General features: G+C 34.8%; 1 protein-coding gene across 3 annotated transcripts; it reads right to left on the reverse strand.

Annotated features, from left to right (window-relative positions):
* Nucleotides 1-13,634: 13,634 nt before the first annotated feature.
* On the reverse strand, nt 13,635-20,413 carry LOC129922820 (uncharacterized). 3 transcript variants are annotated; one of them, XM_056010368.1, is made up of 7 exons: nt 20,004-20,413; nt 19,633-19,783; nt 18,862-18,963; nt 15,740-15,785; nt 15,045-15,110; nt 14,860-14,925; nt 13,635-14,712 (listed from the first exon to the last, which is right to left on the reverse strand). In XM_056010368.1, exons 3-7 carry the CDS (start codon nt 18,952-18,954, stop codon nt 13,766-13,768), a joined length of 1,218 nt encoding a protein of 405 aa, XP_055866343.1. In that variant the 5' UTR covers nt 18,955-18,963; nt 19,633-19,783; nt 20,004-20,413; the 3' UTR covers nt 13,635-13,765. The 3 variants fall into 3 exon arrangements, with proteins under 3 accessions (XP_055866343.1, XP_055866342.1, XP_055866341.1); XM_056010367.1 differs by lacking the exon at nt 19,633-19,783; XM_056010366.1 differs by lacking the exons at nt 19,633-19,783; nt 20,004-20,413 and adding an exon at nt 19,054-19,466.
* Nucleotides 20,414-27,806: the final 7,393 nt, after the last annotated feature.

Here is a 27,806-nt window from a genome sequence, read left to right on the forward strand (position 1 = left end):
GAACAAACATAATTTGGGGGTCTGAACAACTTCCATATCTACCCTGACCGCAAATAATTTGTGGGGCTTAACAATTTCAATATCTACCCTGAACACACACATCTTGTGGTTCTGGATAACTGCAATCAGTAACTATATCCTCTACTGGACACTATAAACACTACATCTCCTACTGGACATTATAGACAATACACCCTCTAATGGACATTATACTCACGACTCCCTCTACTAGACATTACAGTCATAACACCCTCCACTGGACATTAAAATAGAGAATTAATTATATTCAAAGTTAATAGATTTTTGAATACCCTAGCTGTGTAAATAATTGTAACCAGATGTACTAAAATGTGTGATTGCGAGATTGCTATTTAAGTGTGTATCTTTGAGACAGTTGTGTATGTGTGTTTTAGTAAGTAAGTATGAATGTAAGAGACTATTTATTTATTTCCTAAATAGTCATCAATGTGAACAGGAAGTAGTTTAACTAAGAAAATGTTCCGTTGATTAGTTTTAATTATAATATACAAAAGATGAGTGATCTACCTAGAAGAGGAAGTGAAGAATTACAATTTAGTTGTCTCAAGAAAGATTGTCATCTCGACATAATTATGCAAGCTTTTTTTTTGCTAACATATAAATTGGTAAATATGTTCAAATTAGCTATTATCGGTGAACAAATTTTGTGTTTGCAGTGGATTCCTAATAAAAAGATAATGTTTCTGGATTTTTAGATGTTATATACGCCGATAATGCTTTGTAAATAATATGTAAAATTGATGGTTTCTAATATGCGAGTGAAATATCTTTTACATCTTGATTTTGTCAGTTCAAAGTCTGACAGGTAAGTCTATAGAACAAAGGTACTTTTTTCTTTCTTTTCTTTTTTTCTTTCATGGTTTATTTATTGGAGCACCAATGTTAATTCTTTCTGTCTTTCTGTCTGCATCTGTCTCTTTATCTCTCTCTCTCTATCTCTCACTTTCTCTCTCTTTCTCTCTCTCACTTTTTCTTTCTCTCTCACTCTCTTTTTTTTCTTTCTCTCTCTTTTCTTTTCTCTCTCTCTTACTTTCTCTCTTTCTCTCTCTTTCTATCTATGTATTTCTCTCTTATTTCCAACTTAAGTAATTTATCGCATAATGAATATTAGCTTTAACTTAAGCTTGCAACAACCTTTCATTCAGTGGTCATCGTTTAGGTGACACAAGTAACAACGAAAATGTCTTAGTAGTACAAAGTTCTTAAGAAAACAAAAAACATAAGTCTTTACTTCGACTTACAGATTCAAAGAGATAATAGACATGTTAGGTAATGTAATTTTAGCAAAAATAGTAAAGGACGTTGAGAACGAGATATAAAAAGCCAAGAGTTTCTCATTTAGTTTTACTGTCTTATGAAACAATTGGCAAAAGAACAAAGGTGAGTAATTCTTTAATTCTTTCTGATTTGTGCTAAGCAGAGTTATTTTTTCTTTTCTAGTGTGAATGAGTGTCATGAATCTAGACCAGGGATGGGCAACATTTTACTGCCGAGGGCCACATAAATAAAATTTGGGACTGGGGGGCCGCATAAATATATAGTTTTTTTTTTTTTTTTTTGCACTCCCAAACTAATACAAGAGTTAACAATTTCTTGAATTAATTTTACGAATGATTTTTCTTTAATTTTACTATTGTCATTTTACATCATAATTCTCAAAGCTGTGCAGTTGTACTTATTGGGAAGTATTTCAATGTTTATTCTTGTGCATGATTCGGTAACATTAAATTATCAAACTATTTGTTTTTATTTCTTGTGACTGCTGTCAAATTACAGTCAAACAGCATCAACCTGTTCACAGATGATTGTGTTTCCAAAAAATGTGAAAGTTTAGCTAAGTTTTTTTGAACGTATGAATATACAGCTTCTGCCACCATGGAACTCCTGGAACTAACTGGAACTTTCAGGTAAAACTTATGGAGTTATGACATATGGAGCTGAATCAACTTCTGCGTTAAATGGTAAACTGAGGGTATTGAGAACTGGTACCAAGTTCTTGACGTCTAAAAAATTGGCTTTCAAATTCCACAATCAAGGAATCCAAATTAGTCTTGTACTTGTCAAACATTTCACTAGTTACACCTTTCAGCTAAGGAAAATGGCAAAACCCGATTTTACTTGCTGGCCTCAAGAAGTTGAATAGTTTTGTTTGAAAAGATTTAAGATGCACATACATTTCATTTGCAGACAACAAATTGCAATGTATTCGATGATAAACATAAAGTCTGTCTTCAACTCTTCATTAGAAATATTAGTAACAAAGTCACAGTCAATGTCCTTTAAGGAATCGAACAATTTCTACCTTGAGATTCCATATTCCTCTAATGCTAGGCCAGTGAATACTACTGTGTTACCGAACATTGGAATGTTTTGTTTCCAAATCTTCAAGTACTTCTCGGAACTACCAGCCAGAGCAGGCCTTAGATAATTTGAGGCCCTAGCAGAAGTAATTTTGGTAGCTCCCCTCCCCCCCAAAAAAAAAAAAAATTAAAAAAAAAAAACAAACAGCGAAAAAATTATAATTATGCAATTTATTGAAAAAAAAAAACAACTAGTGTACTACAACAATAACAGTGAGACAAGTTTCACATTTTCTTTTCTATTATAATTTAACATACATCCTGCGTGAAGACCCCTGTCTTTCAAGGGCTTTAAGTAGTAAAATGCCTACGATGTACCCTGTACTGTGTTATGAATAATTCGATTATAATTCAATGCAGCTTTGTAAAAGCTTTTCCGTTATGATTTTATGGTTGGAATATTGTTTTTATTTTATTAAAAGTAAATTTAAAAGCAGTAGTTACGCTTGCCCTATTGTACAAACCAACACACCTCTTTCACACAGTTCTTCATAGCATTGAATCAATACAGGCCTGGGCTTTTGTCTTTGACTGAATGTTTTCAAATATTACAATTTCAAATAATCTTTGTTTACTTTATACTTTTTAGAATGACGTTTAGAGACAATAGTTTCTTCAGCCTCTTCATTATAAGTGATAAGAATCAAATGTTTCAATAATTTCTATTCATATTTACAATTATTTATTTTTAATATATTTGCATTTTTACATGTGTAATATGTGGGCATGCCTGAATTTTTAGGTGTCCGCGGGCCACATAAAGCATTCGGCGGGCTGCATGTGGCCCGTGGGCCGTAATTTGCCCACCACTGATCTAGACCATTTATCATAGTAGGCCAGTCACGTGGTCTGGGGAGACCGATAGCTCGCTGCCACGTCACAGGTCTGACGTACTACTATGATAATTGGTCTTACATAAACCACTTACATTACATAGTACCAGATCTCCGGGGCTCGCAGAGACCTTTCTTCTGGGAACAGTACCAGGAAAAAGAATATAAGAGGCAGACAGAAAAGCGATGGGAGGACAACATAAAAGAATGGACGGTACTGCCATTAAAAGAGGTTCTACCTAGGCAAAGGACAGTGGAATGGAGAAAGACGGTCGACGAATCGTGCATGTCGCCCCAACGGTTTAACAGACTAAAGAGATATGTAAGGATACAGATAAATGTAAATAACTTCACTACAGATCAAGGGAGCTCGACTTCGTAATAGAACTTTGCTAAAATGTGTTTTCGGCTCAGTAAACACAACTCTACTCGTGTCGGGTATCGAGCCTCGAACCCCTTCATAAGTAGACAAACCAAGCCAAGTTCAAGTGTACTTAGCCTCTCGACCACGTATTTAGCGGAACACTTGGCTTATTTGAAGTGAGAGTAATTCACATGGTGGCCTACTAGTTAATTATTGTAGTAGTTTGTGGAACACTTGGCTTATTTGAAGTGAGAGTAATTCACATGGTGGCCTACTAGTTCATTATTGTAGTAGTTTGTGGAACACTTGGCTTATTTGAAGTGATAGTAATTCACATGGTGACCTACTAGTTAATTATTGTAGTAGTTTGTGGAACACTTGGCTTATTTGAAGTGAGAGTAATTCACATGGTGACCTACTAGTTAGTTATTGTAGTAGTTTGTGGAACACTTGGCTTATTTGAAGTGAGAGTAATTCACATGGTGGCCTACTAGTTAATTATTGTAGTAGTTTGTGGAACACTTGGCTTATTTGAAGTGAGAGTAATTCACATGGTGGCCTACTAGTTAATTATTGTAGTAGTTTGTGGAACACTTGGCTTTTTTGAAGTGAGAGTAATTCACATGGTGGCCTACTAGTTAATTATTGTAGTAGTTTGTGGAACACTTGGCTTATTTGAAGTGAGAGTAATTCACATGGTGGCCTACTAGTTAATTATTGTAGTAGTTTGTGGAACACTTGGCTTATTTGAAGTGAGAGTAATTCACATGGTGGCCTACTAGTTAATTATTGTAGTAGCTTGTGGAACACCTTTTCCCGGCCTCGTGGAACACTAGGGTTCAAAGGAACACAGTTTGGGAATCACGATGTACACTAACACTTGACAAATAGTCTTTCATGACGATCAGTAAAACTTATTTTATTTTTTTACTCTCTTTAACCAAGTGGGCAGTCATGCGTGACAATACAATAATTTAAAAAAAATCAAAAAAACTCCAAAGTAACTTCTATGGAAACACATACAAAGTCGCATGTTTTAGGTGCATTATTTTTTAATGTATGTCCTCATATATCCTTCATCTCTTCAACCTAAGTCCTTATATGTCTTTCATCTCTTTAATTAACCTAAGTCCTCATATGTCCTTCATCACTTTAACCTAAGTCCTCATATGTCCTTTATCTTAACATTGACACTGTTGAAGTTAATGAGGATAGCTAGATAGTGTCGTGCGCGTGTGAAGTTTTCTTTGCATTTAATATTGGTGTTTAGCTTATAGGAAGTAGTTTCTTTTTAGTGCGTTTTGTTGTCTAGAATATTGTGTGTGTGTGTGTGTTTACGTCATCCTTAGTTCCCGCAAGAGAGATAGACCTTCTTTTCTGAGCTGGGTAGCGGGTTTTGTGTTTCCTCCTTGTAAGGGTACGTAAGTACATAGTTTTATTAAGTAGGCTGATCTTTCGGTACGGGTGTCGCTATTGAAAAGTTATTTCTTGTAGCGGAATCGCTACATCTAGGTTTTCTTGTCGTTTCAGGGTGTTAGGCTTGGGGCTATGGGAAAGTGTGTAGTCTTTCCGCCCTTGGAGTTGTGCAGTAACTATTGTTGTTGAGGTGTAGGGAGTTGAGGTTACGTTGGGCTCCGAGATGGAGTGTGAGCGTGAAGGTGTGTTATGGAAACGTATTGGCGTGATATTAGACTAATTAGTAATTTAATGATGACTTCAATGATAGTGATGTATATGTAAATATGTTGGTAAATTATAACTAATTATAATTAAATATTGTTCATGTTGACAACTGTTGTTATTCGCTAACTGTTCAGTAGAATAACTGTTATTCGATGTTCGTATTTTATATGCCATTACTTTTAGGTTCTTGTGTTACTCTGTTCAGGCTGGGGATACGGGAACATCATATCATACCCTACTTAAGCGACTAAACCCACCTGACAGATAGATAGATAGAAAGAGACATAGATAGATAAATAGATAGATAGATAGATAGATAAATTGATTGATTGATTGAGACAGATATTTTTACCTGGAATGACGGTTAAGGTAAATGTGGCTGTCCTTGATACAAAAGGATTTAATAGCACTATTTGTCATTCATATATTCCTTGAAGACAGGCGCCATTACAATGACTATAAATAGACCTAGATATAGTCTCAGAAGACGTTTGAGTTTCATGTACGGATGTATCAGACACGTTTAAACTACTTATGAACAAGACCTGCACAATAACAAGATGTAAGGACCAACACCAGACCATTAGATACTTGAATCAAGTTTAATGTTTACAGGCCACTGTCGAGTTTATGTGCGTCATAAAATGTTGTCCTTTTAAATTCACAACACCAACTGACTAATAACAACATAAATAAACTAAAACCAAATTGTCCATGAGGTCACCAAATGTCGCGTTCAAGTCCCACAATTATGGTACGTCTCTATATTATCTAAATGTCTAACGATTCCTACCAAGATTTATGACTACAATAAAATACATTGACCGGCCTAAGGTTTGGCAAGACGTCTCAATATGATGAAAAGAACGTTGGATCCAGCCCCCCTTCCAGAGTTTGAGAAAAGCTGCATTGAAAATGTATGACTGTTTTGGGATTAGAAAATACAAATAAACAACGTCCGTATAACAAAATTCCTTTCAAACAGAATTAATAGACACAATGATCGGCTTTTAAATTTAAATTCCGTTATTTGTGATGGGTGATCGGGGGATGGTGTAGGCCTATAGCTCATCTGTTTCCATGCTTGACTTTTCACGAGGGTATCGTATTGTAAACACAACGACCAAGCTACTTAACTCCCACGACGTATACCAGCTACCTTTTAGATTTGGATGGACTTAGAGTAAAGTTTCCATTTCAGACCTTGTGATCAATAGGGCAGATGATGTAAAGGCTCACGGTTAACGAGGATGTCACGTGGCCAGCACAAGGACAAACTGCATTTACTTTTCCACAACTAATGTCAAGACTCAAAGGCACCCTAAAAATTCCCAAGTTAAAACAGCATAATTAAAAAATATTTATTTAGAAGCCAAGCGCTTAAACCCTTAGCTAAATCTATTCATATAAAAATCATATAAACAGTTCGGTGCTTATCAAATAAAGGTGTAATTTTAAAAAGGTACAATTATAATTAAGCGTATAAAATTCAAAGATGTATACTAGACTTAGCAAGAAAATAAAATGTAACAGCAGTCAACATGTTCTTGTCTATTGTCAGGATGTCTTCTGAGATGAACAGGAAGAAGGGAAGTAATCTAGTGCTAATGTTGCAATTCTCCTTCAACTTAATAGTGTAATTGTCTTCTCTTGTAATACCTTTGTTGTTCCCACCTTAAGTCTACATGTTAAACTGTATGCTCTTATGAGATAACTTTTTCCTATTGTACCATTGTATACTTATGTATTTCAGAGTAATGTTTTTATCTAATTAATAATAGAACAAAAAGATGATATTGTTTCTTGGAGGACTTCAGGGCAAAAAATAACAAAAATAACGGTTTCTAAAAAAAAAGTTAAATAGATTATCAACTAGTAACGCAGAACAAGGTAATAAATGTTTTGATAATCTACGTATATATCTATCAATATCTCATAGTTAGTCTGACACGACAGGGTTAAATCATCATCACTCCTTTGACTTCCTCATGGAACATAGGGCCTCGACAAAAACACGCCACTCTCCACGGTCTCTTACTAGTTTTTTGATGGTGTCCCAGCTCTTCCGGGTCTTCTCTGCTTCTTCAAGTACACTGCGTCGCCATGTTCTTTTTGTCTTCCTCTGCGTCTTGTTCCCTGGGGGTTCCACTTTAAGGCCTGCCTAGCTCTGTTGCCGGTATCTTTTCTAAGGTTAAGACCAATCCATCTCCACTTCCTCTCTAAGATCTGCACTTCTATATTTTTCTGTCCAATCATGTCCCACAGTTTGGTGTTTTCTACTTTGTCATACCAGTGTATTTTTAGGATATTTCTCAGGCATCTGTTGATGAAGGTCTGTACTATTTTTTGTTGTGGCTTCAGTTGTTCTCCATGTTTCAGAACCATACAGTAGGTCCGCCTTGACATTAGAGTTAAAGATTCTTAGTTTAGTCTTGTTTGAGATGTGAGGAGATTTCCAGGTTGGTTTTAACTGTGTAAATGTCTGACGCACTAGATTTATACGGCGTTTAATGTCTTCATCTGTTCCACCTGATATACTGACTACACTCCCAAGGTATATACAATTTTCTACTTGGTCTATTGTCTGAGAATCATGAAATAGGAATATAGAATGTACTAGGAAAATTGAACGGATCTTTACTTTCTTGGAGAACATGATACCATTGCTATTAAAACAAGAACAACAAAATATAAACAGAACTTACGCCATTTGTTTTGAAGTGTAAAGAGAACATTGACCTATCCCAATAATTCCATATAAGTTCTAGATCATTGGGTTTGAAATAAGTTGAGTCTTATCAACTCTTTCTTTATTTTTTTGTATCAATAGTATTTCAGCTATATTTCACAAATATAAATTTAAACAATTAAATATTTAAAGCTTATGTTAAAAGCTTTCACTGCTCTAGTCATGAGTTTAATTTAATGTGTTGATGTTAACACACAATTACATGTCATTGTCACGATCACACTCACTTCATATTCTTGGCTCTTTTCATCTAGCAGTGATTCTCACGTTTAGTGCGAGTAGTTACTTTGAATAATAACTCTTTACTTTAAACTACTATTACTTTAAAGTGTCCTAACTTATTCCCAACATCAAAACGACAACATATACATAAAACTCGTGAAGTCAACTCTCAGCTAAAACTAATATTTAATATTGTATTTAAGGCAGCAATGGCCTCTTTAAAATCAAGTAATAAATGTACTAAGTGATTGATTAATTAAATACTCTATGACTACCGAATGATAAAATACTACAATATTAATACATGTAGAATGTATAGCATAAAACAACAAGAGAAATAGTCTTTAACCCATGCTCAGCCGGACCAACTAGTTCCCTCCTCAATGCACGCTCCTGGATCCAACATCACAAGGCTACATGAGTTCAACTTATGTTGTCTTTCTGTCATTTGTGTAGACCATCGTCTGTCGCTCATTTTTTAGCTTCTCCCTTCTGTCGTCAATGATTTACATCATAAAATACTCAGTCTATCTCTACTAACTTCACGGACTCTCAAGACTGTCACTGACTCGAAGACTGTCACCGATTCAGACTGTCGCCAAGACTGTCACTCTAAAGAAAGAAATAACCAGGATATTGCTAACTGTCACAGATATGTGTGTGTGCGTGTGAGCAAAGTTATTTATTTTGTAAGGTGTTTCCACGGCTCACCGACAGACTTGACTGAGTACAGACAAACGGTAGGAATAGTGTGACACTTAAATTTATACCTGGTAGGGCGACTCGATACCCGTACAATGGGACAGACACGGACGAATTAGCAGCGTTAGTTTAGGCGTGGGTTAGGGTCTCAGCCTATATAGAGTAGAGTTTTGAGCAGTCGGGACACAGCGCCATGTACTGTTAGCAGGGGCGTGTGTCGTGTACTAAGCGTTTTCTGGTGAACGACACATACAGACATTGGGAGCAAGTCGCCGAGGCTGGCTCGCGATCTTGACTCCAAGAGGTGTGAATTGTTTGCCAGAGACAACATGTAGGAACTAATTCTTAGGGACCAGGGTAAGAAGAAATGTTTTTTATTAGTTATATATCTAGCTTTAGATGTTAGTAGATTATGAATAAATTGAATGACTTTTTAGCTAGTTGTTAGCGATATTTTGATTATTTGTCTATTTAGAGTGACAGTCTTAGTGACAGTCTGAGTGACAGGCAGTTCGTAGTCAATGTCAGTCACAGTCCGAAGGCAGTAGATGGCAGTCTGGGTGGCAGTCTTGAGCATGTGCAGTCTAAGCGTAGAGACACAGAATAGATGTTAGCGACAGTGGCGTAGTGAGCAAGACAAAGAGCGACATGCCGTAGTTGACATCAGATGACATGGACAGCGGTACTGAACTCTGATGCAGTCTGCGGCGCTGGGTCCAGTGCATGGATGATGGAGTAGCCGTGGTGGTCTGATTGGCATGGGTGATTAATTCATGTTTTGTTGATTATGTCTTTTTGTTTATTATGTTAACAGATATCATAGTTTTATTGGTACATAGTATTAAAGCCACTTGTCTTATGTTATTAATTTTATGTTATTTATAATATATGTTTGTAGTTATCGATTCATTTCATCAATCTATCATTACATTTATTACATTATTTTAAAGTGACCATCGATACCCAATTTAGAATATTAAATATTAGTTTTAATTAGAGAGTTTGACTTTATTATGAGTATTCATTATGTGGTCATTGATGTTGTGACATTGTTGTCCTTAGTTTAGTTTATATACATTCAAAGTAATTACACGCCCTAAGAGTGAGAATCATCACTAGACAACTTGCCAACAAGAGCCAATGGAATACTACTGGTACATATATATATTAAAGGGAGGTAAAATGAAGTAGTAACGAGAGTGGTGGAATCTGGGTCGTGACACTAACAACTAGCTAAAGCGCTAATTCTATTTAGTCTTAATCAACTACCTTCCAATGCAATAACTAATACAAATCATTTTCTTACCCTGGTCCTTTAGTACTACTTCCTACATGCTACAGCATCTCTGGCACACGACACACGCTCCTGTTGACACCAGATGGCGTTGTGTCCCGGTCTGCCCCAAACATCTCTGTATATAGGCTGAGTATCTAGCCCACGCCTAAAGTAACATTAATAATTGTCTGTGTCTGTCCCGACCCACATATCAGTCTTTCTACAAGACAAACACCTAACTGATATTGTCATAACCTATAACCATAGCCTAAAAGCAAAAAACTAACCTATAACCCATAAGTCTATCTATGAGCCTTCATAACACCTATGAAACTAATTAATAACTCTCAAACACTTAACACTGTGACACGTGTGTATTACAAATGTATTACAAATAAATTACAAATGGAATACAAATGCATTACAAATTTAATAGAAATGTATTACAAATGTATAACAAATGTATAACAAATGTATTACAAATTTAATACAAATATATTACAAATGTATTACAAATTTAATACAAATGTATTACAAATTTAATACAAGTGTATTACAAATGTATTACAAATGTATTACAAATGTATTACAAATGTATTACAAATTTAATACAAGTGTATTACAAATGTATTACAAATGTATTAAAAATGAGCAGTTTACAAAACGACATAAAAAAGTTAATACTTAGTTGTAAAGAGAAGTTTGAACCAATTCTCTGGACGTCGTCTTCTGTTTCACCAAAAGTCAAAGAACAAAAAACTTGTGAATGTTTGGGTGAAGTTGAACAAGTCACCAAAAAAATTGTGAATGTTTGGGTGAAGTTGAACAAGTCACCAAAAAACTTGTGAATGTTTGGGTCAAGTTGAACAAGTAACCAGAAAACTTGTGAATGTTTGGATGAAGTTGAACAAGTCACCAAAAAACTTGTGAATGTTTTGGTCAAGTTGAACAAGTCACCAAAAAACTTGTGAATGTTTGGGTCATGTTGAACAAGTCACCAAAAAACTTGTGAATGTTTGGGTCAAGTTGAACAAGTCACCAAAAAACTTGTGAATGTTTGGGTCAAGTTGAACAAATCACCAAAAAACTTGTGAATGTTTGGGTCAAGTTGAACAAGTCACCAAAAAACTTGTGAATGTTTGCGTCGTGTTGAACAAGTAACAAAAAAAAATTGTGAATGTTAGGGTGAAGTTCAACAAGTCACCAAAAAACTTGTTAATGTTTGGGTCATGTTGAACAAGTAACAAAAAAACTTGTGAATGTTTGGGTCAAGTTGAACAAGTAACAAAAAATCTTGTGAATGTCTGGTTGAAGTTGAAGAAGTCACAAAAGAAAACAAGAAAAACTAATCACAAAGGTTATAGGAATGTAATTCTTAATGAAAAAACCAAAGTAGGATACCAGCATCAAAGCATAACAGACGAGGAGAGAGAAAGAGAGAGAGAGAGGAAGTGGAAAAGAGAGGGAGAGACAGAAGAAACGAGAGAGTGTTAGCTTAAACAATACACTTATAAGCTTAATATTACACTAAAAGAAACACTGAACTTTGTAAGCGACGCCAACACTAGACGCTGGATACATCAGACTCTTTAATAACACACTCTCACATAACACAGGTTACACACAACACTATATGAGCTTTCATACTAAGTGGAATAACATCAAACACATACACATAAACACAATGTCAACGGAGAGAGAGAGAGAGTACGACGGAATAAAAGAGAGATTATGAGATAGAGAGAAATAGAGAAAGAAAATAGACAGAGAAAATAAGGGAGGCTACTAGGATCAATGCATAGAAACGGTTAATTCGTGGATTATTTATCCTGTCGGTTTACCGTGTTTAACTAATCTTCATCGTTTGAAGATCAACATGCTTAGGAGAGTCCACTTTCCTTATCTAACAAGGGAAATGTAAAATATCTCAATTTTAAAATAACTTTGTTTCAAATCACTTTTTACTATATGGAGCTGATATTGATGTCTTGATGACACACTGTACAGTAGCTGTTAATAATTATTGTTTTAATTTACAAAATAATTACATTTATTTACATGATGTCACGCATTTTTAATTTGTTCTCGTAGAATGAAAAAAAAAAATTAAAGAAAAAGAAGTAGACAGTACGAGGATCGAACCCACACGCTATTGTATGACACTATAATAACTTAGTTAACCAGTGATACTACTAAAAAGTTAAGCTACTCTTTCAGAGCATGCGGTCTATAGGGCAGATGATGTTTAGGTCATCTGTTTCTTTGACTAACTGTTTACGAGAGAGTCATGTGGCCTGCACAACGACCAACTGCTTTTACTTTCCCCCCCCCCCAGTCTAAAAGGGAACTTTACTTTTATATACTTCTGATATAAGTTCTTGCAGTACAGTCAAGCATCAAAGGTTCTTATCAAAGTCTTGTAGAAATACGTGAGCTTCAATCAACCCATACATTAATACAGTATTCACTCAATGACTCTTCTAGTTATGTAAATGTAGTGTTTAATGGAGAAATATGTTCAGTTAACTATGTATGCCCATTACAATCAATACAACATTTTTGGTCTTGAGGATTTGGTTATTGAAATTTAGTAGGTGTTTTGTTTTAATGGATTATTTAGTACCATTATCTAATTATCACACATGTATTTGTTTTGTTACCAACATTGCCTCCTCTTCGACACATTTGTTTTATTACACTGTTAAAATATGATGCAGAAAATTAAATGTAACTTTTGAAATTACAAGCAAAGACAACTATGTTTTTATTCTTAAAGTTAGTATTTTATCCTTTATCTCCCTTGAAAAAAAAATGCCGCCCGTTGTGAAACAAGTAAGAAGATGGATATCAAACAAAACATTTGATTTTATTTTCTAATTTTCAATTAATTTTTTGTTTGTTTTTATTTAAAATGGTTGCTAAATTTTTAATTATATTTAAAATAAAAAAATACAGTCTACATTTAGTAGGTTGTTTACTGTAAACTATCGGCATATTTATTATACAAATTAAATGGAAGTTTTTGAGGTACATGAAAAGACAACTGTGTTATTATTTTTAAAAATTAGTATGTTTTAGTTAACTCCCTTGAAAAACAAAACATGGCTGCTTGATAGAAAAGAACTTTAAAAAATAAAATCGAACAACACACTAAAAATTTAATTCGATTAATTATTATTTTTTTATACCCGACAACTTTTTGTATTTGAAATATTTGCAAACTTTTAGATTGCATTTTAAATAATTAAAAACAACAATATAAGAACTACATCTATAAATTTTTTTCCACAAACCTGATTGTCGATAGCAAGTTCTGGTAGATTTGGTTTGTAGTTGAACAGGTTTCAATTATTGTAAATGTAAATTACAAACAACAAGGATAACAAGGGAAACAAAACATTGTAAATTTAAAGATAACATCCACAATTTATTTAAATAACTCAAGACTAAAGAGACATTTGAGTTTGAGGTTCAGAATGTCAAGGGTTCTCAAAGACATCTTCATGGTGGAGCTGGAAACCTCACAAGGGAATCAACTCACCAGGCACGACCAACTCCACTGTAATTTAATCCAGACTTGACACTTCCACTGTGGATAAGATCAAACCAAGTCAAGTCATAATACCCCACACAGTGGACATGTGCTCCACTACTTCCTGGACATGTACAAGTTGTATAAGTAAACTTAGAGCTACATGTACCCACCTCTAGTCTGTCCTTCCATTGACCAACACTGACCTGTTTAGAACATCCATGAGGATGTGACACTATAAAGGTCAACTTGTGTGGAGATCTAGAGGCAGAGTATTTGTCCCAGACTTTCTCAGAGACATTTTCAAAATGTTTCAACATTTCCATCAGTTTATTTCCTAAAGTTTTATCACATGTCACACAGTTCAACCAACACCTGTCATGCTCAATGTATACATTTCTAACACTGATCTTATCAACAATGACCACTTGGCTGTCCTCTCTATCATAAAACAATCTCAAGGTTGTGTGGTTGGCCTCAATGTCATCAAAAACCACATGTGTGGCTGTGAACACATCAAACTCCCACCACACATTGCTGGGTGAGTTTGAACCTTCACATTTTCTACACCAACACTTGGTGTAAGCAATACGTCCATAACCTCCATCTTGCCAGACTCCATCTTGAAACTTGTTTACATCCCACACACTTCCACTTCCTGTCCTCAAGTTTCTTATCTCACTCATGTTAGAAAATGGATATGGTTGAGTTGTCTCTGGCCAAAACTTTGGTCTGTGTGGACTTGTCATTTTCACACTTACTCTAACTGTGAGGTCAGCTGTAAGTTTGATGAGTTCATACAAATCACTGTCTTGATAACCTTCAGGTAAATGTTTCAAGGTAAATGTATCAACAGGTATAAACTGGCTATGACCTGGATTCTTCTTACAGCCCACAAGATATTGGTGTAGATCAGCTTCTCCACCTTCTGACTCCTGAGTTTCATGATCACCTGGAGAACAAGGAAATAAACTTGATCCAATGTTTAAAACACAATGTACAGAATGGAGTTAATCAAGAGATATATATAAATAGATCAAGTCTAACTCATGTGTTGATCTCTACAGTTTATATACTAAAAATGAAACTCAAAAGTTACCAATTAGTGGACCTTTAACCTCATTTGACTGGACTTTGGACTGGTCACTGGCGAAATGATGAGGATCTGAAAGAATAAAAGTCAAATATATATTTTATATATTCTTTTCTTTTATCTTTATTATTAGAAAAAAGACTTGTACAAAAACTTTTCTCTATCAAAACATTTACAAATCAAAAGTTTACCTGTATCTTGATTCTCATCCCCAAGACTGGAAAAGTCTGCTAGGTCAGTCTGATCCTTTAGACAAACTGAAATAGTTTAAATACATGTGTCAGACATTTTTTTTTCTGAAACAACAAAACAAAATATTTTTCAAAAAACTGAATTTTTACATAGACATAAAACTAAATAATCAAATTAAAGTTCTAGAAGCTGACCATAGACCTAGCATTGCAACAACTTAAATTAGACATGCTACTTATTATTGTGCTAAATTCTAGTGAAAAATTTGATAATAAAAAAAAACATTAGACTAATTTTCAATTTAGGTATTGTTTCACACCATTAAGTACAAAACACCAAACTGGGAGATGAGTGGACAGAAAATTTAGAAGTGCAGATCTTAGAGTGAAAGTGGAGATGGATTGGTCACACCCTTAGAAAGATACCAGCAACAGAACTAGCCTTAGAGTGGAGCCCCCAGGGAACAAGACTCAGGGGAAGACCAAAAAGAACATGGCGACGCAGTGTACTTGAAGAAGCCGAGAAGACCAGAAGACCGTGAAGAGCAGGGACACCATCAAAAAGCTAGCAAGAGACCGTGGAGAGTGGTGTGTTTTTGTTGAGGCCCTATGTTCCATAAGGAACTCAAAGTAGTGATGATGATGATGATAAGACTAGTTTTAAAGTTAGGTATTGTTTCACTTTGATTTCATACCATTAAGTCCACATGTGTCTTGATGAAAACTAAGGTCTGTACTTTTCTGGAAATTAGAACAAAATATGAATATAAAGTTGCTTTTTTTTTTTTTATATATATAAAGAAATTTACATCAATGAAATATTTTCAGAAAAATCTAATTTCTGTATATTTTTGCTTGTACAGTAAAATTAAAGAAATACTTGGTGTTTTATAAATCGTTTTCACTAAGATTAATTTTTTTTTTTTTTGCACTTTGATTTAATGTAATACATGTGAAATGCTTGATAATAAAATATAAGAAAAATAATTCATCAGGCTTTGATAGTCTAGATTTCAATTTAAAGCTCCAATTGACTTTAAAACTACTTTTGGAGTACTAGATCTAGATTCTAAATCTAAATGACAAATTTATTAAAATAGAAAACAAAAAAATAAAAATGAAAAGTAGCAATAAAAGAAAAAAAAAACAGTCAAATAACAAAAATATAAAGAAACCACAAATAAAAAAAAATACATTAGTCTAGAATTTCTTATGTTTATTAATTTGAATAAGGATAATAGTATCCTTATTACAAAAATGGGATATTTTTTATCTAGATCTGGCAGCCTGGTAGTGTGATATGCAATAATAATTGTCTCTCCATAGTCTTCGGTTTGAATCCTGCCCACTCCATCCCTAGTCATCCTGTCATTATTAAAAAAAAAGTGTGTAACTATATCTATATTTTAAAGTGTACATTTTAGATCCTATCTAGTTAATTTTAATTATTTTTTTAAACAATGATATTTACAATTTTAGAATTAGTCTATAGATCTTGTAGGACTACTTTTTGTTTATCTTTTAGATTTTATATAGATGAATTAACTTTTATTTAAATCTAAGTAGGCCTATATCTAAACTCTAAAGATGGATATGTCAATAGACAAGATGTAGTATAAATAAAATTGTCTATAAATCTAGACTAGAAGCTAATGTGAATTTAGATGTAGATATATATTTTCTACATTACCTAAGATCTAATAAGTTATGGTAGTTTATATAGAACTACACAAGAGTCTAACTTTTTGATTTAAATTTACCGTTGTAGCTTAAGTTATTTAAATTGTACAGATGTTAATTTAAAGAAGAAGATAATTATGTTCTATGCATTTCAAGTGTCAATCTAGACATAGATGTTATTCATTGAACTAAACTTCTGATAAGTCTTTGGTTTTTAAGGCTAATTCGGGCAACCCATTCCATTCTTTACTGGCACTAGGGAAGGAGCACTTGTAGTTGGTCGTTGTGCTAGTCACAACACACCCTCGTTAACTGTAGGCCACATAAACAGATGACCGTTAATAGCATCGTCTGCCCCACATATCTTGAATGCAGGGTCTGAAAGGAAAACTTTTTACAAGATATACAAGTCTCTTAACACTAGATAGATCTATTGATAGGCCTATACTCATTATGGATCTAGTAGAATATTATCTGAAACTATATCTGTCATAAGGTCATCTATAAATTGATTAGATAGGAGACATCTAGATCTAGTCTAGATCTATTATAGCAAATTTGATCTATTACGTAATAGATTTTAAATCGAAGTGTATTTAATTTAGATATAAATCGAAATTTATATGTTTACAATATTTACAACTAAATCTAGACATTTAGAGATCTATAAACGTAAATGTTAATTAAGTCTATTCTAATTCTAGATCTAGACTCTACAGAAGCTAATCTAGAAAAGAAAGAAGAATGGATTTATCGGCTGCAGTATTCGTTACTCATAATCAAAACATTTATTTACGCTTACAATGAAAATCTCCATAACAATATGGACGAAAACAATAGTCATTTGACAAAGGGTATAAATCCAGGTTTTGTTAAGATTTTAAAATATATAAATTTATGATCATGTATTACTGATAGACTATAGTTTACAAACACCATTAAAATTGTATAGATATAATAGATCTATCAATACTGCTAGTTTTAGATTCTAATAATTGAATTAAATTTCAATTCAAAAGTAATCGCATTTTTGTCAAACCAGATTTTTCTGCACTTTAAAATTACAATTTAAATTCTACATTGTTATTGTCTTTATTAGTATCATTATTGTTATTATATTAGAAAAGGAGGAATTATCATTCTCAGGCACTTCCATGGACGGTCTAGCTTCGTTAAAGAGAAACAATTTATTGATGATTTTATAAATGACAATTAATATTTGATTTTTTAATTAAAACCCAACTGGCATATCAAGATTGAGCGTGAAGTGAAGAATAAAGTATGAGATGAAAAAAAAAGTTGTTTGTACATGTTTTATATTCTACTTCTTAGTTAAAACCTCACGCAGGACGACGGGAGAGGGTAGCGTGTGTGATGCACTTATGGATTGCTTCTTTGCTAGGTGTGTGTGTGTGTGTGTTATGTGATTTATTTTTCACTATAATGGTGCGCTGTTTCTAAGGACGCGATATGTTGGCGTCATTGCTTCTTTTTCTTTTGCTTGGGTATCAGATTTTTGCTTAAATTTATAAAGAGGAAAGCCTGACAAAGAAAACAGCCCAGCGACTTTTTTTTTTCTATACAAACTCAACAGTTTTAAATTAAACAAGAAGATCCTTGAGACATTTTACGGCGCGACAGTACAAAATCTGCTAACATACGGAATAAGTTGTTGGCAAGGCAACGCCTCATCTAAACTGTTGCAACGTCTAGAAAACATCATTAAAAAAGCATCGAAAATTACACTCACAACATTACCACATTTAAAGGAACTTTTTGAACAAACGTGCCTAAGAAAAATCGAAAAAATCTTGGAAGACAACGGCCACCCGCTCCATCAGAACTACGCCAGGTCGTCGCGAAGTGGGCGACTGCTGTCAATCAAAACAAGAACGGAGCGGTACAAAAACTCGTTCGTACCTCACTCGGTCAGACTCTATCACCGCCACTTAGTCGCTGAATGAACTCTTTATGTTGTCTGTTGTATTTATGTGTATTTTTCTGTTGTGTTGTCTTTATATGAGAAACGAGTCCTTGTAATCACAAAAAATTTTCGTAAGGATCAATAAAGCAGTCTTAGTCTTAGTCTTAGTCTAAATATGAAAACATTTTTTTGTTAATTTAAACAAATACAGACTGTTTCTTGATTCTCATCCCCAAGACTTGATAAGTCTGCTAGGTCAGTCGATACTTTTCTATCAGTTTGAATTTTTTTCTTGCAGGACATCATTGACAAGTGCTAAAAATAAAGAAGAATTGGTTCGAAGTTGTTTTTTTTTCTTTTTTTTTTTACCAAACATACAAGCGCAGATAACTGAAACTTTTTTACCTTTGCTACCGAAATAGACTTTTTTATCTTCCAGTTCAAGAAATGACGTACAAAACTCTGAGTACTTTGTAGACCTTGTTGTAACTCATGTTTCACTTTTTTTTCTTGTTCATTTTCAAAAATTAGCTGTAAACGTTTGTTGTTACAGTTTTGATCTGGGCTTTGCCTAGTCCTTTTCTTTCCAACTATCATCACCTGCCTTGATATGTCCTAAAGAGTTGTCTGTACTTGCTGTCGGGGTTTGGGATCCAGTTGTCTCCCACACGATAGTATTTTTTTTAATTTCTGGACATGAGTCGGCGGAATTTGACTAACATTACATTAAGGAAGTAAAATTAAGTAAATTTGCAACTTTTGAATCTATTCATAATTGAGAAGAAATATTTGGAATTTCCGATTTCTTATAGATCTATATTTTACAAAAAAATCATTTAGTCAAAATCAACAAAATATATGTGTAGACACATTTCAGTATCTGATAAGTTTAGTTTTCCCTTTACCACATGATTGGCGCTATACATCGAATTATAAACTCACACATGCAGATACAAAAATATACGTGCAATTATAACCACACACATGCTCAACTTGTAAATCAAAAGCGGTTAAGTGCTTGGCTTCAGAACCGTGGGTCCTGGGTTCAAATCTCAATGAAGACTGGTATTTTCAATCCCATAAAATCCAATGGGTACGTGTCGTTATTCTGGCCACAAGACTCCCAGCTCGTAAACTGTTAGCCAAAAAAAAAACAACAACAGATGGCCTTTTAACATCTGCACTTTCGTTAAACAAAAATTATGATTTGCTCGGTTCTAGATCTAAATCTATACAATAGCCATAGAAACCTAAATTCGTTCTACGGTTCACTATTCTACTATTCTATATTAAGATAAACGTTATATAAATAAAATAATACAATGAAGAAATGACTTTGAAATAGAATGACTTACTTAATAAGATCTCTGTGTTTGTAATGACAATTTCGTGAATATTATTTATAGAAACACGGACATTCAAGGAATTTCCGATTTTCTATTTTGATTAAACAAAATTTCCCCAACGGTAAAGCGCCACCTAGTGTTTAAATTGATATCTACTTGTCTTATAAGTTATAAGCATAGACTAGTCTATATTTATATAGTCTACGGTTATAAGTAACAAATATTACAAGGGGTTCACTGGGTGTGTGTGGCCGCACCGGGTAACTTTAAAACGGGTCTGACGTACTGGGTCTAGTCCAAATCTTTGTTCGCTGAGTTACAAAGCGCTGCGGCAATGTTGGCAATGAAATAAATAAGTGCTCAATTATTTAAAGCTTTCATTCTAATAAGACATTAGAGATTAACTCATTGGCCACATCGTGAGAACTCGACTGTCGACTGTTTTATTGGTTTAAACATGTTTCGTTACGTAAATTTATTTTGGCTTAAATTTTCTAAAAAAGGAATTTCCGATCGCGTCACTATAAATAGACAAACATGATTATAATATGTTGAGCGCCCTCTAGGAAATCGCGTCATGTAGCAACGTAGAGCTGTATTAGTAGTGAAGTTTTACATTCATATTGTGTTGTCAATGTACAATATACAATTCGTGGCCATGAGGATTGATTATCAATAAGTCTGCCAATTCTCTTCGACAGCAAAAAGCTGATAACAACTTAGTGTCATTTTTAAGATAGAAACTTAGCGGTTTTTATTCGCAATTTTAACCCAAATGTTTGTTGTTTTTTTGAGCCAATATTTAAATGTCTAAAGGCCAAAATTATATTTTATTGCCAAGCAGTTATTAATTATTTTTTTGTGCGAAACTTTTATTCCACATTTATTTCCTTAATATAGATCTTAAATGTAAAGCACCTCAGATTCAGCGAGATTACAAAAATCAAATTGAGACAAATCAATAAAAATGCCAAGCATACAATATTAAGATATCTCTAGCCAACTAAATACCATTAGAAAAACTGAATTTATGTTACAAGATTAAGAGAAGTAAAAATGTGTTTCTGTGGTACTGAAAAGTGAAGAAGATTCAATGACCATTCGTTCAAAACAATAATTAGTTCAGCGGACAAAGAGTTTATCGACAAATAGCTCGAATGGAAAATACGCGAAAAGCGCACCAGGTCATGACTGCGACGAGAGAAAGAGAGAGATGGAGAACGAGAGAAAGAGAGAGAGAGAGCGAGAGATGGAAAACCAGAGAAAGAGAGAGAGAGAGCGAGAGATGGAGAACGAGAGAAAAGGAGAGAAAGATGGACAACGAGAGAAAGAGAGAGATAGATGGAGAACGAGAGAAAGAGAGAGAGATGGAGAACGAGAGAAAGAGAGAGAGAGAGCGAGAGATGGAAAACCAGAGAAAGAGAGAGAGAGAGCGAGAGATGGAGAACGAGAGAAAAGGAGAGAAAGATGGACAACGAGAGAAAGAGAGAGATAGATGGAGAACGAGAGAAAGAGAGAGAGATGGAGAACGAGAAAAAAAAGAGAGATAGATGGAGAACGAGAGAAAAAAAGAGAGAGAGATGGAGAACGAGAGAAAGAGAGAGAAAGATGGAGAACAAGAGAGAGAAAGAGAGATGGAGAACGAGAGAAAAAGAGAGAGATAGATGGAGAACTAAAGAGAGACAGAGATGGAGAACGAGAGAAAAAGAGAGATGGAGATCGAGAGAAATAGAGAGAGAGATGGAGAAAGAGAGAAAGAGAGAGATAGAGATGGAAAACGAGAGAAAAAAAGAGAGAGAAGGAGAACGAGAGAAACAGAGAGAGAGATGGAGAACGAGAGAAAAAGAGAGAGAGATGGAGAACGAGAGAAAAGAGAGAGAGAGAGAGATGGAGTACGATTGAGAGAGAGAAAGTGTGGGAAAGAGAGAATGGTTAACAGGGAGGAAAAAAGGGAGAAAGAGATAAAGCGAAAGAAAGAGAAAGAGGGAAAAGAGAGAGATTAAGAATTAGATGGAAGAAGAAAGAGAGAGATTAAGACTTAGATGGAAGAAGAAAGAGAGATGTTAAAACTTAGATGAAAGAAAAAAAGAGAGAGATTAAGACTTAGATGGAAGAAGAAAGAGAGAGTCTAAGACTTAGATGAAAGAAGAAAGAGAGAGATTAAGACTTAGATGGAAGAAGAAAGAGAGATTAAGACTTAGATGGAAGAAGAAAGAGAGAGATTGGAACCCCGCCACAAAGAAAATCTATAGTCACCTTCAGTCCATCGTACAAATATTCATGTCCCTAATGGTACTCGCCCAGGGCCCCGTGCAATGCTGAGACCGCCATTGATTATTTACTTTTGTAGTAATTCTATCTTCATTTAAAAAAATATAAAGCTTTGTAGAAACAAAGGGAGGAGACTAGAATCAAAGCATACCCAACAACGAGAGAGAGAGAGAGAGAATAAGATAAAGAAAAATATACAAATGTTAACATTGTGTTTATGTGTATGCGTTTGTATGTAGAGTTTGTGCCCTTGGTAAGCAAGCTCCTATTATTGTGAGTGTCCCGTGTGTTATGTAAGAGTGTGTTATTAAAAAGTTTGATGTATCCAGCGTCTAGGGTTAGCCTAGCCTCGCATGTAGAAAATCTTAATCGACCACAGCCGGACCAAGGTTCTGCTTGCCCTATACGTGACAAAATATGTAGGTCACAGCTGGGACTGTGTGTCCACCAGAAATATTGCATTCCTCATTAATCTTCGGACTTGAAGACAAGCCTTATTATTATAATTATTATTTAAGCTAACATGAGAGGGAAAGAGAAAAATAGAGAGAGAATAACAGAGGGAGAGACACTGGAGTCCCGCCAAAAAGAGAACATTTCGTGACTTCGTCACCATCTGCTCATCGTACAAATATTCGTGTCCATAATGACACTCGCCCAGGGCCCCGTCCAACGATGAGACAACCTCGGATTATTTGTTCTTGTTGTAAAGCTATCTTCAGTTTCTTTTAAATACATTTTTGTAGAAACTTAAGGAGGATACTAGAATCAAAGCATACAAGACGACGAGAGAGAAAGAGGGAGAGAGAGAGAGTGGAGGGGGAAAGGAAGAGAGAGAGAGAAAGAGTTAAAAGATAAAGATGTTGACATTGTATTTATGTGTATGTGTTAGTATGTAGAGTTATGGAGAGTGTGTTATGAAAGCGTCTGATGTATTCAGCGTGTGGTATTCGTTAAGCTAATGAGTTTATCATTTTAAGCTAACATGTGAGGGAAACAGAAAAAGAGAGAAAGAGAGAGAGAGAGAGAAAGGTAGATATAAAAAAAGAGGGAAAGAGATAAAGATAAAGAGAGAGAATGGAGCCCCGCCTCAAAGAGAATCTTTCGTCATCTGCAGCCCATCGTACAAATAAATATTTGTGCCCCTAAAGACACTCGATCAGGTCCTGATTCATAGCTAAGGTCGTCTCTGAAGATTTGCCCACCCTTTTAAACTAAATAACCATATAAAGATGCTTTACTTATTTTAAAGATTAGAAGTAGTAAAATCATCTCCCAATAGAACTAGGCATCGCAATAGGACGAATTATGAAGATAGAATGTATCCATTTTGTACATGAAACATAGGTGATGCCTTTCATAATCTGCTGGTGGGTGAGCATTTTAAACTGCACAGACTAAGATTTGTAATATATATTGCTCCATCGTATTCGTGTGTTCTGATAGTTGCGGTATTGTTGTTCATTAGTATTGTTGTACTTATAATTAAAATAACCGATTTCATTATTATTACTTTTAACTTATTTTAATCTTGATCATGTGTATATTGAAGTTTTATTTTAATAGACTGCCTTTGTAGCATTTGTGCTTTGTGGCAAAGCAAATAAAATTATTACATTTTTCAATTAAATTGATTATTTGTTCTTGTAGTAATGCAATTTTTTTCTTTAAATGAAATTCTGATTGTAAAACCAAAGAAGGATACCAGCACCAAAGAAGGAGAGAGAGAGAAAGAGAGAGGTAGTGGAAAAGAGAGGGAGAGAAAGAGAATGAGAGAGGAAGTGGAAAAGAGAGGAGAGAGAAAGAGAAAGAGAGAGAGAGGAAGTGGAAAAGAGAGGAGAGAAAGAGAGAGAGAGAGGAAATGGAAAAGAGAGAGAGGAAGTGGAAAAGAGAGGGAGAAAAAGAAAGAGAGAGAGGAAGTAGAAAAGAGAGGGAGAGAAAGAGAGAGAGACACAGAGAGAGAGATGAAGTGGAAAAGAGAGAGAGAGAGGAAGTGGAAAAGAGAGGGAGAGAAAGAGAGAGACACACAGAGAGAGAGATGAAGTGGAAAAGAGAGAGAGAGAGAGGAAGTGGAAAAGAGAGTGAGTGAAAGAGAGAGAGAGAAAGTGGAAAAGAGGGAGAGAAAGAGAGAGAGAGAGAGAAAGTGGAAAAGAGGGAGAGAAAGAGAGAAAGAAAGAAAGATAGAGAGAGAGTTAGCTTAAACAATACACTTATAAGCTTATAATTGATTTATATTGCACTAAGGAACACTGAACTCAATAAGCGACGCCAACACTAGATGATGGATACAACAGATTTTTTAATAACACACTCTCACATAACACAGGTTACACACAACACTATATGAGCTTTCATACTAAGTGGTATAACAACAAACACATACACATAGACACAATGTCAACGGAGAGAGAGAACGACGGAATAAAAGAGAGATAATGAGATAGAGATAGATACAGGAAGAAAATACACAGAGAGATAAAAAAAAGAAAGAGAAATACATATATATATATATATGATTTTTTTGGTTCCTTTAACATTTTCTTTTCCAAAAGGTGGTAGATGAAAAGGGAGGCTACTAGGATCAATCCATAGAAAATGTTAATTCGTGAATTATTTACCCTGTCGGTTTACCGTGTTTAACTAATCTCCATCGTTTGAAGATGAACATATTTAGGAGGGTCTACTCCCCTTATCTAACAAGGGAAATGTAAAATATCTTAATTTTAGAATAACTTTGTTTCAAATCACTTTTTACTTTATGAAGCTGATATTGATGTCTAGATGACACACTGTACAGTAGCTGTTAATAACTATTGTTTTAATTTACAAAATAATTACATTTCTCTCAAATTTTAATAAATGATGTCACGCATTTTTAATTTTGTTTTTTTCGTAGAATAAAAAAAATAAAAGAAAAAGAAGTAGACAGTACGAGGATCGAACCCACGCGCTATAGCATAGCGCTAAAATAACTTAGTTAACCAGCCATAGTCACGAGCTATAGCATGACACTATAATAACTTAGCTAACCAGCCATACCCACGCGCTATAGCATGGCACTATAATAACTTAGTTAACCAGCCATACTCACGCGCTATAGCATGACACTATAATAACTTAGTTAACCAGCCCTTCTCACGCGCTATAACATGACAATATAATAACTTAGTTAACCAGACATACCCTCGCGCTATAGCGTGGCGCCATAATAACTTAGTTAACCAGCCATACTCACGCGTTATAGCATGGCGCCATAATAACTAAGTTAACCAGCCATACCCACGCGCTATAGCATGACACTGTAATAACCTAGTTAACCAGCCATACCCACGCGCTATAGTATGACACTATAATAACTTAGTTAACCAGCTATACTACTAAAAGGTAAAATGTAAAGTTACTCTTTCAGACCATGTGGTGTATAGGGCAGATGATGTTTAGGTCATCTGTTTCTTTGACTAACGGTTTACGAGAGTGTCATGTGGCCTGCACAATGACCAACCGCCTTTACCCCCCCCCCCCCAACAACTAAAGTCACTACAAATGGGTGGCCTCTGACTGCAGAAATAGAGAGGAGGATCCTAGCAGACACATACTCATAACAACATGCAACCATCAGTTGATTGTCATCTCCATATTAGATATGGCTGCCAAGTCGAGCGGTATGCGCACTGGACTGTCGCACAGTTGACTCAATGCCCCCGGGTTCAAAGCCTGCCCGCTGCCATACCGCGTCGTTCTTTTGGAGGTTTGGACTAGGATGTAGATTGTCTTCAAGTCAACTCTGAAGGAACATCCGAAACATTTGGACTAGGAAGTAGATTGTCTTCAAGTCAACTCTGAAGGAACATCCGAAACATTTGGACTAGGAAGTAGATTGTCTTCAAGTCAACTCTGAAGGAACATCCGAAACATTTGGACTAGGAAGTAGATTGTCTTCAAGTCCACTCTAAAGGAACATCCGAAACATTGAAAACATTTTACAAACAAAACATTTGTGGACTAAAAAGAATTAAATAAGACTAAAAGTCCTCCTCTCCTCAAAGACTCAAGTTTGAAATTGCTCTTTTGGGCAACAGCGACTTAAAATATAAAATAAAACCTCACCACCCAGTTAGATTTAAGATTGAAAGAAAATCTGCAGTTTGAACAGTGGCGTAGCTAGGGTGGGGGGAGGAGGGGGGAGAATTTGAAAATTCTCCCGTACCCCCATTTGAGGTGGGCCCCAAAAAAAAGTGTTGTTTTTTTTTTTACATTAAAAATTAAATATTACGCATAATGCAGAGTCCCCAAGAGGTCAAGCCCCCGGGCCCCCAAACGATGGAAAATTCCTAGCTACGCCCCTGAGTTTGAAAAGATTCATTATGTTTTGAGCCTTAACCTTAGTCTGTTGAACCAATTAAACAATTTTAAAAATTTTATTTGTTTTGCCACAGAACACAAATGCTACAAAGGCAGTCATTACACATACTAACAGTATACAAATAACATACTCAAAATAATCAAAATGAAGACACAAGAGAAGTAATATGGATGTAACTGGTACATTACATTAGAAATAATAATAATAATAATAAACAACGGGCTATCTGGCTTGATATATTGAGATATCTAGATCAAGTTAGGACTGTTTTAATGGTTTACTTTGAGATTTGGGGCACCAGTCAACATAAGATATAGGCAACAAAAGATATGGGCAACATAAGCTATGAACAACATAAGCTATGAACAACATAAGCTATGAACAACATAAGCTATGGGAAACATATGCTATGGTCAACATAAGCTATGGGCAACATATGCTATCGTCAACATAAGCTATGGGCAACATAAGCTACATGCAATATAAGCTATAGCTAAGGGCCATAGCGACGCCGGAATATTATCTTGAAGAAAAACTAATGGAATAAATAGCCTGCTTATTATAACAAAAGCTTATTTTATATATCTCAGGGCAGGATCGGCTTTAGGCTTAGACAAACTAGGCAGTTCTGGTTTAGTAATAAATGTTCACTTAATCAAAGCAAAAAATCAGTCACTAAACTGCGACTCACTCTTCCCCCGGCTACGCCCATGGTCAAACGTATCCATTCCTCATAGCGTTATGTAGTGTGCTCGTTGCAAAGTCGCAAGTCAGTGTTGAAGCCTTCTATAACAATTGGTCTCGTATAGGGTCATAAAGGGGATGAATCCACACTTTCTTTCAGGTTAAAAAATATTTTTTTTGTATATATATTTGTATATTTTTTGTCAAAACCTTGCAGAACCAAGTTGTAGTGGCATGGCGTAAAAATAAGTTTATTCTTTAATGTCTTAAATATAGAGCTAGTATTTTGATTTGGGTTCTGCTTCTAAATCTATATTTTAAATCAATAAAAAAAAGTAACTTACTGGATGCTTTATCATCTCGTTGATAAAATATTATAATCCATTTAAATTTCCTAGAAGAAAAGAATAAAACTAACGACACAGAAAACGTCTTTGATAAAACATTATTTTATCGGTAAGGTTTACATTTGTTCAATAGAATCCATTGTAAAT

This window comes from Biomphalaria glabrata, chromosome 14 (genome assembly GCF_947242115.1).
Source record: "Biomphalaria glabrata chromosome 14, xgBioGlab47.1, whole genome shotgun sequence".
Classification (NCBI taxonomy): Eukaryota; Metazoa; Mollusca; class Gastropoda; family Planorbidae; genus Biomphalaria; species Biomphalaria glabrata.

Coding starts and splice junctions, on each gene's coding strand:
- LOC129922820 (XM_056010366.1), bottom strand. CDS start 19,245: ATGATAGTTGGAAAGAAAAGGACTAGGCAAAGCCCAGATCAAAACTGT. Junction 15,786..18,861: donor GGGATGAGAATCAAGAAACA/GTCTGTATTTGT, acceptor TCTAATTTCCAG/AAAAGTACAGACCTTAGTTT. Junction 14,713..14,859: donor GGTTAAAGGTCCACTAATTG/GTAACTTTTGAG, acceptor CTTGTTCTCCAG/GTGATCATGAAACTCAGGAG.